Source organism: Oncorhynchus masou, chromosome 13, assembly GCF_036934945.1.
Source record: "Oncorhynchus masou masou isolate Uvic2021 chromosome 13, UVic_Omas_1.1, whole genome shotgun sequence".
Lineage (NCBI taxonomy): Eukaryota > Metazoa > Chordata > Actinopteri > Salmoniformes > Salmonidae > Oncorhynchus > Oncorhynchus masou.
Genome location: NC_088224.1, coordinates 42,138,215 through 42,158,005, shown reverse-complemented (window position 1 = coordinate 42,158,005; position 19,791 = coordinate 42,138,215). Strand labels below are relative to the sequence as shown.

The window sequence follows — 19,791 nt, the reverse complement described above, 5'->3', positions numbered from 1 at the left end:
GAGAGACGGTGAAAAAATCAGGATATCGTCCATGTAAACGAAAACAAAAATGTTCAGCATGTCTCTCAGGACGTCGTTAACTAGTGCCTGAAAGACAGCTGGAGCGTTAACGAGGCCGAAAGGAAGAACCCGGTATTCAAAGTGCCCTAACGGAGTGTTAAACGCCGTCTTCCACTCGTCCCCCTCCCTGATGCGCACGAGATGGTAGGCGTTACGAAGGTCCAATTTGGTGAAAAACCTGGCTCCCTGCAGGATCTCGAAGGCTGAAGACATAAGAGGAAGCGGATAACGATTCTTAACTGTTATGTCATTCAGCCCTCGATAATCCACGCATGGGCGCAGGGACCCGTCCTTCTTCTGAACAAAAAAAAACCCCGCTCCGGCGGGAGAGGAGGAGGAGACTATGGTACCGGCGTCGAGCGAAACCGACAAATAATCCTCGAGAGCCTTACGTTCGGGAGCCGACAGAGAGTATAATCTACCCCGGGGGAGTAGTTCCCGGAAGGAGATCAATACTACAGTCATACGACCGGTGTGGAGGGAGAGAAGTGGCCTTGGAACGACTGAACACCGTGCGCAGATCGTGATACTCCTCCGGCACTCCTGTCAAATCGCCAGGCTCCTCCTGTGAAGAAGAGACAGAGGAAACAGGAGGGATAGCAGACATTAAACAGGTCACATGACAAGAAACATTCCAGGATAGGATAGTATTACTAGACCAATTAATAGAAGGGTTATGGCGCACTAGCCAGGGATGACCCAAAACAACAGGTGTAAAAGGTGAACGAAAAATTAGAAAAGAAATGGTTTCGCTATGATTACCAGAGACAGTGAGGGTTAAAGGCAGCGTCTCACGCTGAATCTTGGGGAGAGAACTACCATCTAAAGCGAACAAGGCCGTGGGCTCCCTAACTGTCTGAGAGGAATGTCATGTTCCCGAGCCCAGGTCTCGTCCATAAAACAGCCCTCCGCCCCAGAGTCTATCAAGGCACTGCAGGAAGCAGATGAACCGGGCCAGCGGAGATGGACCGGAAAGGTAGTGCGTGATCCAGAAGGAGAGGCCTGAGTAGTTGCGCTCACCAGTAGCCCTCCTCTTACTGATGAGCTCTGGCTTTTACTGGACATGAGGTGACAAAATGACCAGCGGAGCCGCAGTAGAGACAGAGGCGATTGGTGATTCTCCGTTCCTTCTCCTTGGCCGAGATGCGGATACCCCCAGCTGCATAGGCTCAGCATCCGAGCCGGCGGAGGAGGGTGGCAGTGATGCGGCAGGTGGCAGTGATGTGGAGAGGGGAGCAACGGAGAACGCGAGCTCCTTTCCACGAGCTCGGCGACGAAGATCAAACCGTCGCTCTATGCGAATAGCGAGAGCTATTAAGGAGTCCAGACTGGAAGGAACCTCCCGGGAGAGGATCTCATCCTTAACCTCGACGAGGAGACCCTCCAGAAAACGAGCGAGCAAAGCCGGCTCGTTCCAGTCACTAGAGGCAGCGAGAGTGCGAAACTCAATAGAATAATCCGTTATGGATCGATTCCCCTGACATAGGGAAGACAGGGCCCTGGAAGCCTCCTCCCCAAAAACAGAACGGTCAAAAACCCGTATCATCTCCTCCTTAAAGTCCTGATACTGGTTAATACACTCAGCCCTCGCCTCCCAGATTGCCGTGCCCCACTCACGCGCCCGTCCGGTAAGGAGAGAAATGACGTAGGCGATGCGGGCTGCGCTCCTGGAGTAAGTGTTGGGCTGGAGAGAGAACACCACATCACACTGAGTGAGGAATGAGCGGCACTCAGTGGGCTCCCCAGAGTAACACGGCGGGTTGTTGATCCTGGGCTCCGGAGACTCGGAAACCCTGGAAGTGGGCGGTGGATCGAGGTGGAGTTGGTGAACCTGTCTTGTGAGGTCGGAGACTTGGACGGCCAGGGTCTCAACGGCATGTCGAGCAGCAGACAATTCCTCCTCGTGTCTGCCTAGCATCGCTCCCTGGATCTCGACGGCGGAGTGAAAAGGGTCCGGAGCCGCTGGGTCCATTCTTGGTCTGATTCTTCTGTTATGTACTTGAGTGAAGACCCAAAAGCGGTTTTAACAGAAAACAGAGTTCTTTAATGAAAAACAGGAATGGCATAAATCCTCTTCCAACGTAGTCAATGGAACAAAAAGAACGTTAGAATAATGCAGGATGCACCTGCCAGGCAGACTCCGACAGGATAGGACAAGGTGGAAGCAAACGGGACGACAGCTTGCTTCTGGCATCAAAAACACAAACAAGAATCAGACACTGAAAGTAGCAGGAACAGAGAGAGAAATAGAGACCTAATCAGAGGGGGAAGAGAGAACAGGTGTGAAAGAGTGAATGAGCTAGTTAGGGGAGATGTAGAACAGCTGAAGAATGAGAGACAGAGAAGGTAACCTAAAAAGACCAGCAGAGAGAGACAGAGTGAAGAGAAAGGACAGGAACAGACATAACAAGACATGACATACCCACCCTCGTCACACACTAACCTGACCAAAAGGACACAGACTCTCAAAATGCAGGTTTGAATATAAACTGAAACCCTAAGCCTCAATCAGGCCTACCAAGCCAAACCAACTATAGCAGGTTGGGGTATACCAGGCTATGGACAGCTTCCCCACACAGCTCACATACCAGAGCTAGAACATCCCTCCAGCTCCCAGGTGAACCAGGTACCTTTATATCTATGGCCACTCCCTCTGGACCATACCATTAACCATGGAGCTCTTTACCCAAATATGGCATATTAAATAACATAAAAGACATCTTCATTATACCCACATTTACATATTCTGTCTAAAAAAACATCTTAAACATTCCTGGCTTATCCTCAAATTGGGAATACTTTCCATTAATGAATACACATTTCATAACAACAGTTCTGCAGGCTCCGAGACACAAACTTCAAACACAGAACACATTACAATATGGAAATAAACTAACTTCTTTGTCGTCAGAGTAGCAAGTGTTCACAGGCACCTGAACATCGCAAAATGGTCAAATAAATATGAAACTGAAATGTTTCACAATGCTACTTGACCAAACAATTCCTCAACACATAATTAGCCTTGCACACAGTAAACACCTATGATACTGGCTTTAGAGGAAAGGACAACAGCATATACATTTATGATAAATGAATTACTACATATATGGAGAAACATGAATGCGCTAAACTATTTATAAGGGAAATTAAATAATGCATGTTCATGACGAGAGCTACCGAGTCAGCTTTGTCACAGAGGATAATATACAATATTATGTGACGTTTAGAAAACGCCACCAGAGTGGGTCAAAGTTTAACAGGCCTTATATCAGTGTGCATGCCCTGCGCTGTTGCTTGGTTAGCAGTGTATCAAATCAAATGCTATTGGTCACATACACGTGATTTCTTAGATGTTATTGCGCATGTGGCAAAATGCTTGTGCTTCTAGCTCCAATAGTGCAGTAATATCTAACAAGTAATATCTAACAAATTACACAACATACACCCAATACACACAAATCTAAGTAGTAATGAATTAAGACTATAAACATATGGACAAGCGATGTCAGAGCAGAACAGACTAAGACACAGCAGAATAGCATAGAAAAAAAGTATATACATATGAGATGAGTAATGCAAGAACATTACTAAGTGAATGAGATACCGTAGAATAGCATAGAAAACAGTATATACATATGCGATTAGTAATGCCAGATATGTAAACATTAAGTGACTAAGATACTGTAGAATAGTATAGAATACAGTATATATATGTAACGCTCGTCGAAATGGGTAGACCAAGGCGCAGCGTGATTTGGGTTCATCATCATTTATTAGAATGTGAACCAGCAACAAAAACAATAAAGAGAAACAAACAAACGAACATACAACCTTGTAGGGCTCAAAAGCAACAATACAAAAACAAGATCCCACAAACAACAGGTGGAAAAAGGCTACCTAAATATGATCCCCAATCAGAGACAACGATAGACAGCTGCCTCTGATTGGGAACCATACCAGGCCAACATAGGAATAGAAAACTAGACTACACATAGAAATAATAAACTAGAACACCCCCCAGTGACGCCCTGACCTACTCCACCATAGAAAATAAAGACTTTCTATGGTCAGGACTTGACAATATACATATGAGATGAGTAATGCAAGATATGCAAACATTATTAAGTGACTAAGATACTGTAGAATAGTATAGAATACAGTATATACATATGAGATGAGTAATGCAAGATATGTAAACATTATTAAAGTGACTAGTGTTCCATTCCTTAAAGTGGCCAGTGATTCCTGGTCTATGCCTATGGGCAGCAGCCTCAAATGGGCTAGTGATGGCTATTTAACAGTCTGATGGCCTTGAGAAAGAAGCTATTTTTCAGTATCTCGGTCCCAGCTTTGATGCACCTGTACTGACCTCGCCTTCTAGACGATAACAAGGTGAACAGGCAGTGGCTTAGGTGGTTGATGTCCTTGATGATCTTTTTGGCCCCGGTAATGCGTTGGGCACCACCCTCTGGATAGCCTTGCGGTTGCGAGCGGTGCAGTTGCTGTACCAGGCGGTGATACAGCCCGAAAGAATGCATTAATTGTGCATCTGTAAAAGTTAGTGATGGTTTTAGGTGACAAGCCAGGTTTCTTTAGCCCCCTGAGGTTGAAAGGGAAAGAGAAAGGGAAATGGGGATAACCTATTCAGTTGCCCAACTGAATGTATTCAACTGAAATGTGTCTTCTGCATTTAACCCAAACTCTCTGAATCAGATAGGTGCGGGGGAAGAGGCTCTGTTGCGCTTTCTTCACCACACAGTCTGTGTGAGTGATCCATTTCAGTTTGTCAGTGATGTGTACTCCAAGGAATCTGAAGTTTTCCACCTTCTCCACTGCGGTCCCATCAATGTAGAAAGGGGGGTGCACCTGCTGCTGTTTCCTGAAGTCCAAGATCATCTCCTTTGTGTTGTTGAGTGAGAGGTTGTTTTCCAGGCACCACACTCCCAGAGCCCTCACCTCCTCCCTGTAGGCTGTCTCGTCATTGTTGGTAATCAAGCCTACCACTGTAGTGTCGTCTCCAAAGTTGATGATTGAGTTGGAGGCGTGCTTGGCCATGCAGTCATGGGTGAACAGAGAGTAAAGGAGGGGGCTGAGCCTGCACCCTTGTGAAGTGTGTGTTGAGGATCAGCGGACTGGAGGTGATGTTTCCTACCTTTCTACTATGGTGTTGAATGCTGAGCTATAGTCAATAAACAGCATTCTTACATAGGTATTCCTCTTGTCCAGATGGGATAGGGCAGTGTGCAGAGTGATGGCGATTGCAACGTCTCTGGATCTATTGGGGCTGTAAGCAAATTGAAGTGGGTAGACCCTGGGTGTCAGGTAAGGTGGAGGTGATATGATCCTTGACTAGTCTCTCAAAGCAATTCATGATGACAGCGGTGAGTGCTATGGGGCAATAGTAATTACATTCAGTTACCTTTGCCTTCTTGGGTATAGGAACAATGGTGGCCATCTTGAAGCATGTGGGGACAGCAGACTGGGATAGGGAGAGATTGAATATGCCCGAAACACACCAGCCAGCTGGTCTGCACATGATCTGAGGATGCGGCTAGGGATGCCATTTGGGCCGGCAGCCTTGCGAGGGTTAACACGTTTAAATGTATTACTGACGTCAGCCACAGAGAAGGAGAGCCCACAGTCCTAGGTAGCGGGCCGCGTCGGTGGCACTGTGTTATCCTCAAAGCGTGCAAAGAATGTGTAAATCCGGTCCGGAAGCAAGATGTCGGTCTCGGCAATGTGGCTGGTATTCCTTTTGTAGTCCGTCATTGTCTGTAGTGCCTGCCACATACGTCTCGTATCTGAGCCATTGAATTGCGACTCCACTTCATCTCTATACTGACGTTTAGCTTGTTTGGTTGCCATGCAGAGTGAATAACTACATTGTTTATATTCTGCTATATTACCAGTCACCTCGCTATTGTTAAATGCGGTGGTTCACGCTTTCAGTTTCTCGCAAATGCTACCATCTATCCACGGCTTCTGGTTAGGGTAGGTTTTAATAGTCACAGTGGGAACTACATCTCCTATACACTTCCTTATAAACTCACTCACTGTATCCGTGTATGCATCCAGATTATTTTCACAAGCTATCCGTCACATATCCCAGTCCACGTGATCAAAAAAATACTGAAGCGTGGATTCCGATTGGTCAGACCAGCATTGAATTGTTCGAAGCACGGGTACTTCCTGTTTGAGTTTCTGCCTATAGGACGGGAGGAGCAAGATTGAGTCGTGGTGAGATTTGCCAAAAGTAGGACGGGTGAGGGCCTTGTAAGCATTCTGGAAGTTTGAATAGCAATGGTCGACAGTCTTAGCAGTGCGAGTAGTACAATCGATTTGTTGATAGAACTTTGGCAGCCTAATCCTCAGATTTGCTTTGTTAAAATCCCCAGCTACAATAAATGAATATTGGGATACGTGGTTTCCAGTTTGCATAAAGCCCAGTGAAGCTCTTTGAGGGCCGTTGAGTGGTCGGCTTCAGGTGGGATGTAAACGGCCATGGCAATGACGGAGGAGAATTCTCTTGGGAGATAATATGGTCGGCATTTAATTGAGGTATTCTAGGTCGGGTGAACAAAAGGACTTGAGTTACTATATATTCCTAGAATTGCACCAAGAGTCGTTAATTATGAAACACACCCCTCTGCCCTTCTGCTTCCCGGAGAAATATTTATTCCTGTCTGCGCGATGTACTGCGACTCCTGCTGGCTTTACCGACTCTGACAGAGTATCCCGAGAGAGCCATGTTTCTGTGAAACAAAGTATGTTACAGTCCCTGATGTCTCTCTGGAAAGAAATCTTTGCTCTAAGCTCATCAACTTTGCTATCCAAGGACTGAACATTAGCGAGTAATATACTCGGAAGTGGTGGGTGGCATGCGCCCCTCCTAAGTCGAACCAGCAGGCCGCCTCGAGTGCCTCTCCTCCACCGGAAATGTTTTGGGTCGGCCTCTGGAATAACTTTAATTGCTCTGGGGGGAGTGAACAAAGGATCTGCTCCGGGGAAGTCATATTCCTGGTCGTAATGCTGGTAGTTCTGGAGAGGTACCGGTGCTTTAATATCCAATAGTTATTTCCGGCTGTATGTAATGACACAAAACATTTCCTGAGCTAATAATGTCAAAAATTGTACATAAAAAAGCTAAATACTGCAAAGTTTCCTAAGAGCTAGTCGCGATGCTGCCATCTCTGTCGACGCCATTTTCAGCGTAGTAAGCACACTTGTGATGAGTTTGAAAATCAACTGCCCACTTGTGGTGCCACTGGACAGTGAAAAACTGTGTAATAGTTAAGTGTTGAGTTAGATTGCATAGCTACTGCAATCGTTATTTCAATCAAATGTAGCTAGCTAACAGGCTCAGCTAAATAAAAATCATCCTAGATACAGCCACGTCTCATAGTCATGTCAATCAATCAATCAAATGTATTTATAAAGTCCTTTTTACATCAGCAGATGTCACAAAGGTGCTTATACATAAACCCAGCCTAAAACCCCAAACAGCAAGCAATCCAGATGTAGAAGCACAGTGGCTAGGAAAAACTCACAAGAAAAGGCAGGAACATGTTTAAATCATATTCAACATAATGGGTTATATCTCATTTGACATGGGTGATTATGTCACTGTGTTATGCCACGTTTATGAACCCTTTAAAGCATGAAATATGGTAATAGATGCTTTGTAACACATTTATGTAGTGCTAATTTAAAGTGGGAGATGTTTCTGGATGATGCAACTAGCTGCCTTGTTGACATCATGACCGAGTGGCGCAGATTAGCCTAATGTGAGAAGAGCGCTCCTCACTCCCTGCTTGCTCCAAATGACATGACGGGCCATTTCCCGGTGCATCCCGGGCAATTGTAATAGAACTCCCTCAATGAAGGGAAGCGAGTGGGCGGAGGGGCGATTTGCACGTGGAGCTTGGCAAAAGGGGGTAGGGTTTGTTGACATAATTGTAATCCAATCCCAATCTTAATCTTAATTTTCTTGTTGTGACTCACTGAGGTTCAAAACTCTGTTTAGATAAGACTGACTTTATGACCAAAATTATCCTATTTACACATGGTAGTCAATTTGGACCCTAGAATAATGTTTTCTGACTCAAGTCAATGCTACATAGACCTTTTTCAAAGGGATTAGTTGGTTTCAAGGGGCAGTTGCTCTTTAACGTTCCCTAATAGTTGTGTTCTGTGTGTGTCACTGAGGAGGCTGTGGGTGTTACAAAGCATCTATAACCATGTGTCATGCTTTAAAGGGTTCATAAATGTGGAACCCAAGATCCCAAGATCCATAGGTAAGGCGGTACATTGCAATTTGAATGTCAATACGCACAATACGCTGTATTGTGAGGTGATTTACCACAGTTAAAGTTCCCTAATATAATATTTGTGTAAACTCTTCAGAACTGTAATCTGTCGGTGTCACCAAGTAATACAATTCTAAAGTCTAATATATCCACAGTGTGATTTCTACAGATTCTTTATAACTTTGTGTCAAATTAACTAATTATTGTCTTTTGTTGAATTTATAAAACAACATTCCGACCTTGTTTAACATTAGGCCTATCTCGTCCAAATATGGCATGATTCCAGTATTTGTATCCATTTGAATCACTTCTAATGGGGGACCTTTATTCTGAAGGAGAAGCTCATTCCGCTATTGTGGCTAATCCTTATTGTGGCTAGCTTCACACAGGTGTCCTCTTTGGAGGATGCTGCAACCAAATGCACTGCGGTAAAAAAAAATACAAAACGACAGACAGGGGGCGAGAAGTCTATTATTCGCAATGCAACCCTGGGAGAAACATCTCTTCTCGGCCTACAAATCCAGGGTCATTTGATGGGTGGAATAATTTTTGCCACTCAAAAGGATCAATAATAATAATCCATCAGAAGGAACAGATAGCCTACATTTTCCCGGAAAAAGGACAGATCGGCATAAGGAGGCAATTTTGTTCAGAAGGGACAACGTGAGGACAGTAAAATGTGAGACAACGCAAATGATGATCATTTAAACCAAATAGCGCAATAACACATTTACAGTGTTCCTAAAAAAATATATATATATATAATCGGTATGTTGCTTATGTAGCCTAGGCCTTCTTTCTTCTGGCATGCAATTAATTATTAATTTAGCCTATGCAGTGGCTTGCGATTTTACAGTAGCCTATTAACATAACCGAAGACCTATAATGTCGACAGATTATTCAAATAAGTGTCATATATAACCGTGTCAATGTAATTTAGAAGTAGGCCTATTATTCGAATAGAACATCAGACTACAGTTGGTATAAATAGCCTGTAAAGATAATAATAGCTCAGTGTATTTGATATTAGGACTTCAGGGAACTGATAATCCCAGGCCAGGGTATAGATTTGTAAACACTGTATCAACAAAGATCTGGAACAATAGAAAAAACGAACCATTAATCATAGCTATAGTTTAGGGATGTGTGGGCTCTTTTGTAACAGCAGTAATCAGATCAATGTTGCATTAAACATTGTGTAACCCATGTTTAACTTGTTGATTCAAGCCAAAGAAGTGAAGCACTTTTATTTGCTAGATGTAAATGTTTAAAAAAACGTGTATATTGGCTGCAGTCATCTTTTTAAGGGAGGCTTTTAAATAGGCAGACTGTATATTAGATTAGCACTCTTCGCCTGTATTGTATATTATGTTTGTTCTCTAGAAAGTCTCTCCTTGGCCTATTGGCCTTATATTTGCACTTTGAAATTGAAATCATCAAGTGCCAGAGTTTTCCTAAAAAACATGAATTGTAAACCAATATTAAATGGTTAAACTTGCATGTATCTTGCATGAAGAAGCATATGAGAACAGTAGTAACAATGTCAATTCATTAATGCAATAGTCTTTGATAAGAAGATTGTTTCCGTTTAAAGAGAAGTGCATGGCACTAAGAGCATGGCACAACGAGCATGGCGCCTGCAACACCAAGATTGTGGGTTCTATTCCCCGGAACACCAGTGAGTAAAATGTTTGCATGCATGACTAAGTTGCTTTGGATAAAAGCATCTGCCAAATGGCATATATTATTATAATATCAAGTGTTGGTTGAAGGAATTTAACACACGTCAAATGTATTATTGAAGATGTTGGGACTCCTATTTTTGTTATTTCTAAGGTCATTTCGGAGGAAGCAACTTCAGTCCCTACCATTTCTTACTTTGCTCAAACAAAGTCTTTCTGGATAACATCTCAAAGGAATATCATACTCTCAAGTGTTCAAAGAGACTGTTGGGATATTTTTTGATAGCTTTTGAGGCTTCTCAGCCCTAGGATCTGTACTATCATTGCTACATTACACCCGAGGACATGTCTGCTGTGCAGCTGCTACTCCTGTCTCTGCTTTGTGCCCTCTTTGGTAAGTGGAGTTGACCACCTTAGTTGTGTTGACCATTTGTGGATAGACAACATCTTTCAAGATATGGATATTCTTCTGTGTACTGTTGAATTGTGAAGCTACCCATTTCTAATATCAAAATATTAAGTACTAATAGCATCTCTCCTCTCAACAACAGTGTCCCTGTGCCATGGGGCCTGTTCAGAGGTGGACTCGGACACTGAGGCCGTTGCAGGCAAAGGGTTCAAACTTGGCTGCATCTCCTGTAAGATGAGGCCCGAGGTGGAGGCTTCTGCCACGGTCGACTGGTATTTCAAGGCCAAAGGGGAAGCTGACTATGCACATGTGAGTATCTGAGACTGATTATGATTGCTATAGTATTCCAAATTACTACAAACTGCAGTAGATTGTAGGATTAGGGTTGAGGTTTTGTTTGCTCTGGTGCCCACACAAAACATGCTGCCACTATAGTCTGCAGTCTGTTTAGAGTATGCCAGCAGTAGTCCTCTAGACAATGCTGTCTTACGCCACATGGCCCAGAGTCCATCCCTGAGCACACAACCACAAGGCACAACACACAAAAGGTATGCACGCACATATGCACACACCACAATGCTCAACTACATTATATGGCAGAGTTTTGAGTGCGGTTCAAATGGAATTAATCTGGATGCCATTTTAGATCTCAGAGATCACAAGGGCAACTGAGACAGCCGATGGGCAGATAGGATCACAGCTACTTTATGGAACTTTGAGTATACTTTCCTACTCACAGAACCTCTCTCAAAACACAGTTGTATCCTTTCGAGTCTATCACCTTGGATGTTGCCAGATACGGGTGGCGATCTAGGAAGTGAAACCGGAGAGATTTTCAGTGCCAGGTAAACAACCCAGATGTCATTGTGTCATTAGATATATAATTACAATGAGGAGGGCCCCCACATTGTGGATGAGCGCTTTGAGGACCGAGTGGACTGGAATGGCAGTAAGAGGAGCCAAGACATACAGGATGCTTCCATCTACGTCTTCAATGTCACCTTCAATGACTCGGGCACCTACCGTTGCTTCTTCCACCGGCTCCTGACGTACGAGTTCTACGAATACCAGACCGTTGTCAGCAAGCTTGTGCACCTGAAAGTGGTGGCTAAAGGTTCAGTATTACTATACAGACTAATGTTTTGTATGCAATTTAAAGCTTTTAAGACCTTTGTAAGTGCTGAGAGCCTATGTGGTTAGATTTGAGTGCTTTGACTCCCACCCCCTCTCTCGCCATCTCTCTCTCTAGCCACCAGAGGGACAGCCTCCATAGTCTCTGAGGTGATGATGTACGTGTCCATCATCGGGCTACAGGCTTGGCTCTACATAGAGATGGTATACTGCTTCAGAAAGATCTCAGCTGCAGGAGAGGAAGCAATAAGAGAAAGCGCGTAAGTAACACTGTAACCCTACTTCCTCTCCTGCAGCTGTATCCTTTTGTTTTAGGTCCTCTATTGTCTCCCTCTACATAATCTCACTGTCCTTGTCTGTTCTGTACCTGTTCATCCTGTTGATTTGTGTTCTCTCCTCTCTTCCATAGTGCTGAGTAGTGCAATTCCTTGTTGTTCCTTGTTTAATATTCTCTTCCTGTACTCAGTCTTTCTCTCTATCTTCGTCTTCTTTGCCACTCCCTTTTCTCACTCTTCCCATCCCTCTGTCCCTCAATCGTCACATTTGCCCCTCTAGAAAAGCCAAAGAAGGTACAACATTTGTTTGCTTGCTTCAGCAGTCTAGAACTATGTTTTGTAGTTGTGTAAAATGTTTAAATTGCTTAAAGCTGAATAGAAGGTAAAGGAGTGAAATATAGTTGTGTCAGGGGGAAACTCATGTATTCCATTGACAACATATTTCACTGAACATAAAAATGTTTATGATAATAGATATGGCCTTGGTGTTCAGGCTGTGCTCCGTGGGGTGCTAAACCTGGGGAAAGTTCTCAGTGAATTTAAATGATCAAAACCAAGCTATAGGTAGGGTTCTAGAAGGACAGAACCAAAGCAGGTGGAGGCAGTGGGGCTGGTTGGCAAACGCGCTGCAGTTTGAAGCGATGATGTTTGCTGAATGGCCAAACTGAATAAGCTGCCATTAAAATACATGATGGTCAGTCTTTGATTGAATGTTAGCTCAGCTGACACTGCTTGCTTCGCTTTGCTACATTAAAGCAATAAGTCTGTTTACTTAAATTCTATGGATGGTTGCTTCATGGAAGGATAAAGGAAGTTATGGATGGATGAATGAAAAAAGGATGGCGTGTTGAATGAAGGTTAGAGGGGTTGTTGGATGGATAGAGAGGTTAGAGGGCTAAGTGGATTGATAAAGAGGTTATGAAGGAATAGACGTAGGAATAGTAGGAGATATGCTGTGTAGTTGCATTTATTACTGGCCACTTTAATAATGTTTCATACTGTTTATATAGGCTCATCCTATATGCACTGTAACTACTGCTGTCCACACCTGTTCATACGTATACTGTCCATAATGTATACACACCATCATATACATTACAGTACTTTTATATTCTGGAATCTAACATTGCTTGTTCTGATATTTCTTAATTTCTTTCTTTTTTGGGGGTATTATTATTTTGTATTGTTTTGTATTACTGCATTGTTGGAGCTAGACACATAAGCATTTCGCTGCATCTGCGATCACATCTGCATAATATATGTACGCTACTAATACAATGTATTTGATTTATTGAAATTCTTTAAGTAATGACAGTGATTAGAATGGTTATAAATAGACGAATAAAGGATGAATGGAGGGATGAATGATTGAGGATAGGATGAAACATAGAGATAGTTAGAGGAAGCAACATTGTATCTGTCCCACTATGGCATCTGTCAGAGCATGGATGGTGCCATTTGGGCAATTTCCATTTTGAAGTAGTCAATCTTCTTCTTCTGCTACTTCTATGAGTTGATAAAGAAACTGAAAGGGTGCATAGTGCCCCCTGGAGGGTGTTGTTTGAACAGGTATAAAGACAAGGCATCTGCAGTTATGGAATGTTTGCTCACAAGTATAATTAATCCTCCTGATGGAATTATGTGATCCTTCCTTAACCCATAGGAAGTCCCACCCATTTGACTACATCAAAAGGGTGAACACTCTTAATGGCTCTGCCCATGCTAAAATGGGCTTTTGGGCACTAAAGTCCTCTATCTATGTCTATGGGATGAAATCGCTCAGGTTTTTAGATAATAAGCAGACAATATTCTAACCACTTCTCTTTCTCCTTTCTTTCCAGGAATGCAGAATATTTAGCTATTGCCTCGGAGAGTAAAGATAACTGTGCAGGAGTGCAAGTGGCAGAATAAAACAGGTATATCATGAAAAAAACTGTTATCAGCAAGTAAAAGGATACGTAAACTCAAAGCATAAACAATGGAAATGCAGCACAGCACATAGTAGCCTACAAAAGTCAAGTATCGGAGTGATATTTGCAATGGGCTCAGCCAAACAATGTATGTGAGGGATTCGACTTCCACTTTATATCCCTACTGCAGCGTGCTGGTGGCAAACTTTCCAGAGTCAATTATTTGAAAGAGTCAATTCATAGAGTATAAAAGTCAAGTAAACAGTTTTAAGTAAGTGTAAGTGTATAAGTATTATTTTATTTTATTTGATTCAAGTGCGCTAATGTTAGCTAGACCTTCTAGTAGGCTGGTTCTGTTGTGAGTTAACTAAGGCCTGGGTCATCCACCAAGCCAATAACTCTAATGTTGACTACAATGATAAACTATTGGCTACTTAATAACTATAAAACATTGGTGAGTTTCCATCCTAGAGGAAAGCTGATCGTTTATCATTCTACAGTCCAACACCTGTCAATCAACTGATCAAAGCAGTCTACTGCAGGCTGCCTATTGATAAGGTGGTAACACAAGACCATTCACGAGGTCTCTAACGCACAGACAGGCTACTGGTTCAGTGAGCATTCAGTACTTTTAGGGTGTGTTCATTGTCAACTGCAAATAATAGGCTATTTTAATGTACATGTAGGCATTGTGAAAAATGATATAGTAACTTGTATTTAAATGTAGCAATTCAACAACAAATGCCATTTAGCCTGCACATATTGTACTGCATGCCATTGCCTTTTTGCTCCAGTGGTTTGCAAGTGATTTCCATTTTTGTAATGGTTGTCAATTCCTCTGGGTCTTCATTTTCACTGTGCTCGTCTCTGTATGTTCTGTGCAACTATTTGCAATGCATCAGTGCAACAATATTATCATAACTGGCCAAAAGTAATCACACCAATGCACTTTCCCTCAATTTTCCTCGACATGTATTTTCTATGCTGTTGTAGGCCTGTTTTACATTCAGCGATTAGCAAGAACAATCATGCTTCTTTCCCCGAATAAACTATTAGGCCTAGTATAAAAAAAAAATCAAAATGTCTACAGCTTTTGTAGACTATAACTTTCACTGGGATTTCACACGAAGAGGAATGGCCTATTTCGGAGAGGCTTGCGGCATATAGCCTGTTGCGCACGGGAACAACTGGAAGAGAGAGGATATTGATGTTTAGCCGGAATAAGAAGCGAAATATTAGCTAGATATTAGGCCATTCACTAGCTAAATATTAAACTATAGGCTAAATAGTTACCTGTCAAAGTCCGAGAAAAATAAATTAACAGATTATGATATGGCAGATCTGTAGTGCGTTCCAGCAGGCTGCGCTCCGTTGTCCCCAGGCACGCAAAGCTCCACTATTGATTAGTCCCAGGCCTACGTTTTTAAGCCAAGAAAATACAACAACGCAGTGCAATGAGGAATGAATTATTGTTATTCAGTGAATACGAAACTATTGTCCGTGGGCTGTAAACTGCAGTTGATGTAGGCTAATCTGAATAACTGCGCACACATGCCGAAATAACTGCATAGGTCAACAGCGTGGGCCTGATTATACAACCATTTTGGATCAATTTGGGTCTATCCTCAACAGTGTATAAGGTCCAGAAAGATACATTAGCAGGCCACTCATATGGTGTAGACCTAATTTGTCAGGATGTAGCCCGGTGTTAAAATAGGAGTAGCCTACGATAAATATGGGCTGCTCTTTTCCATCTCCCCGCCCGTTAATGCTGTAGCATATTTTACATTCAGCAAGCAAGAGCAAGCATGCATCTAAACTCCAATGGTCTATTAGTAGGCTAATGAAAATAAATTGAAACAAGTGTCCAACAAGCTTTTACTGGGACTCCACAAAATTTAAAAGGAATAACCGTGTCAGCGGAGAGGCCAGATGCATAATTTCGCAACGGAACAATGAAGACAGACAGGCTCGACATGTACCATATAGCCTAAATTAGAAGCGTATGCATATTCGACCATAATTCACAATACCAATGATAGGCTTAATGCTGCAGTGCATATATCCAGTCAAAGGGGGGGAAAGTGTATCATTAAAATAAAGCATAGGTAGTTTACAATATGTGCGCGCTCCCTCCCAGTACCCAGGTACGATGCTCGAAAATATACCCTATTGTTTCAGTTTTGTAGGGACAAGCAATGTATCCTACATAGGCTACAACAACACAATGTAATGAAGAATGTTATTGTTTTCAAGTGAGTACAAACTCTAGTCTAGGCTGTAAACGGCAGTGAATAGCCTGTCATTTGAATAACCACTAAAAATCTGGCATTTAGAATGCATATTCATTTTGAAATTTGCGCATCTAGGTTGCCTGATTGGGCAACCATCTGGATCAGTTATGCTTTTTTCCAATGCCGTTTAGCCTAAAAAGTCCAGGCACATTAGCAGGACAGTAATATGGTGTATTTTGTCATTATGTATCAGCTAACAGAAACCTACTATTAAATGCAGGGATTTCTAGTGGTGCACATATGAATTATGATCATGCATGAGCATGGAGGAAGTTCTATCCATAGTTTCTGCATTTGGCTTCTGTGTTTTAAAAGTTTTCAAAAATGAGGTGGATATCGGTCAGCTAATACACACTACTTTTGTGAGAAACATATATATACTTTTTTCATTTCTTTTTTTGATTATGGTTTTTCAGGGGTGCTTACACACAAAAGCATGTTTCTAATTCAAATAATTAATCATTGTGTGTCCTGCATCAAGGTATTTTTTTCAGTTGTAATGATCGGTCTCTAAAGTGTATGTACATTTATATTAAGAGGTATTGTGAGAGAATTAATCTGATTGAATGGCTATCAAGATAACTGTATCACACACTGTATTTCAGTTTTTTTCTCCCAATGACTTGGGTGCAATTTTCACAAGTATGTGGTACATTTACACAACATTTTCACAAAATCATGTTTCAAAACTCTAAGCACATTTCCCATTGACTGAGTACAACAAACAAATTCAAAGTCACTAGTTCACTGCATCAAAACACTCTTTCAATTTGTATACATGTTCAATCTAAGTAACTGATTTTCAAAATGCAATATTCACTTTGCTGTTGATATGATTTTCTTGTCATTTGTTAACAACACAATTCACTTAATCATACTGCTCAAAACTGATAAATACTGAACCACAATTATGTAGTGCCTGGTTAACGTATGTAGTTTGATAACTGCTGAACACTGAAAAATTATATATAAAATGTATCAATTTTACATCAATTTATGGTGGAAGGTAAAATAAATCATATGGATATGGCTTTAAATACTGCATCATAATTTTTTCCATCAGCCAGCGTGCTTCAATAGGACAAAATCGAAAACAGTCATTCTACATGTACACCACTGTTCAAAAGTTTGGGGTCACTTGTGTTAGCTAATCCAGGGCTATTTGATCATTAGAAAACCCTTTGCAACTATGTTAGCACAGCTGAAAACTGTTGTTCTGTTTAAAGAAGCAATAGTTGACTAGTTGAGTATCTGGAGCATCAGCATTTGTAGCATTTGTAGGTTCGATTACAGGCTCAAAATGGCCAGAAACAAATAACTTTCTTCTGAAATCCGTTAGTTTATTCTTGTTCTGAGAAATGAAGGCTATTCCATGGGAGAAATTGCCAAGAAACTGAAGATCTTTTACCATGCTGTGTACTACTCCGTTCACAGAACAGCGCAAACCGGCTCTAACCGGAATAGAAAGAGGAGTGGGAGGCCCCGGTGCACAACTGAGCAAGAGGGCAAGTACATTAGAGTGTCTAGTTTGAGAAGTAGATGCCTCACAAGTCTTCGACTGGCAGCTTCATAAAATAGTCCCCACAAAACACCAGTCTCAACGTCAACAGTGAAGAGGCGACTCGGGAATTCTGGCCTTCTAGGCAGAATTCCTCTGTCCAGTGTCTGTGTTCTTTTGCCCATCTTAATCTTTTATTTTTATTGGCCAGTATGAGATATTACTTTTTTCCTTGCAACTCTGCCTAGAAGGCCAGCATCCCGGAATCGGCCTTTCAATCTTCACTTTTGAGCCTTTAATCGAACCCACAAAGGCTGATGCTCCAGATACTCAACTAGTCTAAAGAAGGCAGTTTTATTGCTTCTTTAATCAGTACAACAGTTTTCAGCTGTAATACCATCATTGCAAAAGGGTTTTCTAATGATCAATTAGCCTTTTAAAATTATAAACTTGGATTTGCTAACACAATGTGCCGTTGGAACACAGGAGTGATGGTGGCTGATAATGGGCCTCTGGTTCGCCTACGTAGATATTCCAACTACAATAGTCATTTACAACATTAACAATGTCTACACTGTATTTCTGATCAATTTGATGTTATTTTAATGGACAAAAAATGTGCTTTTCTTTCAAAAACAAGGACATTTCTAAGTGACCCCAAACTTTTGAACAGTAGTGTATGTGCTACCATTTGGAATTATACTGCAGTGTACAATGCACTGCTGAAATACATAGGTCTGGGTTGTATATAACAATAGATTCCTCTCATTATCTGAATTTCATTGAGACACTGTAAGCTGATGAATTTCAAGCAGAGAGAGAGGTGATACTGTATCAGTTGACAAGTCCCGTAGAAAAGGTGATCTTGTGCAATGTTGCATGGGGCAGTGCTATGTTTTTACAACAGCCAACTGCTTTACAATATCCCTATTTCTGATGATTTGTCCTACGTACATTATCTATACAAAAGTATGTGGACACCCCTTCAAATTAGTGGATTCGGACATTTCAGCCACACCCTATGCTGCTAGGTGTATTACATCAGGCACACAGCCATGAAATATCCATAGACAAACAATGGCAGTAGAATAGCCTTACCGAAGAGCTTAGTGACTTTCAACATGGCACCACCATAGGGATGCCACCTTTCCACCAAGTCAGTTCGTTAAATTTCTGTCCTGCTTGAGCTGAATCCTGTCAATTGTAAGTGCTGTTGTTGTAAAGAGGAAACATCTAGGAGCAACAACGGCTCAGCCACGAAGTGGTAGGCCTCAAGCTCAGAATGGGACCAGCAAGAAGCGCATAGTGCGTAGAAATCGTCTGTCCTTGTTTGCAACACTCACTACCAATTTCCAAACTGCCTCTTGAAGCAATGTCAGCACAATAACTGTTTGTCGGGAGCTTCATGAAAAGGGTTTCCATGGCTAAGCAGCCACACACAAGCCTAAGATCACCATGCGCAATGCCAAGCGACGGCTGGAGTGGTGTAAAGCTCACCACCATTGGACTCTGGAGCAGTGGAAAAGCGTTCTCTGGAGTGATGAATCACGCTTCCCATCTGACAGTCAGACGGACTAATCTGGGTTTGGCAGATACCAGGAGAACTCTACCTGCTCCAATGCATAGTGCCAACTGTAAAGTTTGGTGGAGGAGGAATAATGGTCTGGGGCTGTTTTTCATGGTTCGGGCTAGGACCCTTAGTTCCAGTGAAAGGAAATCTTAGCGCTACAGCATACAATGACATTCTAGACCATTCTGTGCTTCCAACTTTGTGGCAACAGTTTGGGGAAGGCCCTTTTATTTTTTTTTAGCATGGCAATGCCCCTGTGCACAAAGCGAGGTCCATACAGAAATGCTTTGTTGAGATCGGTGAGGAAGAACTTCACTGAACTGCACAGAGCCCTGACCTCAACCCCATCGAACATCTTTTGGATGAATTGGAACGCTGACTGCGAGCCAGGCCTAATCGCCCAACATCAGTGCCAGACCTCATTAGTGGAGGCTGTTACAGCAGCAAAGTGGGTACCAACTTCATATTAATGCACATGCTTTTGCAATGAGATGTTTGACGAGCAGGTGTCCACATACCTTTGGTCATGTAGTTTATGTAATGAAACTGTAAGACTGACATATTTCAACATGCTCACAACCTGCCATTGGATACAAATTATTTTAAAATGTTACATGTCAAGTTATAGTCAAACTGCATGGAAAATCATATTTACC

At 42.2% G+C, this 19,791-nt stretch overlaps 1 protein-coding gene across 1 annotated transcript; it reads left to right on the top strand.

Annotated features, from left to right (window-relative positions):
• The first annotated feature begins 9,866 nt into the window (after positions 1-9,866).
• LOC135552355 (sodium channel subunit beta-1-like) lies at positions 9,867-17,258 on the top strand. Its single transcript, XM_064983922.1, has 5 exons — positions 9,867-10,442; positions 10,600-10,766; positions 11,334-11,571; positions 11,707-11,848; positions 13,705-17,258. Exons 1-5 carry the CDS (start codon positions 10,394-10,396, stop codon positions 13,772-13,774), a joined length of 666 nt encoding a protein of 221 aa, XP_064839994.1. The 5' UTR covers positions 9,867-10,393; the 3' UTR covers positions 13,775-17,258.
• Positions 17,259-19,791: the final 2,533 nt, after the last annotated feature.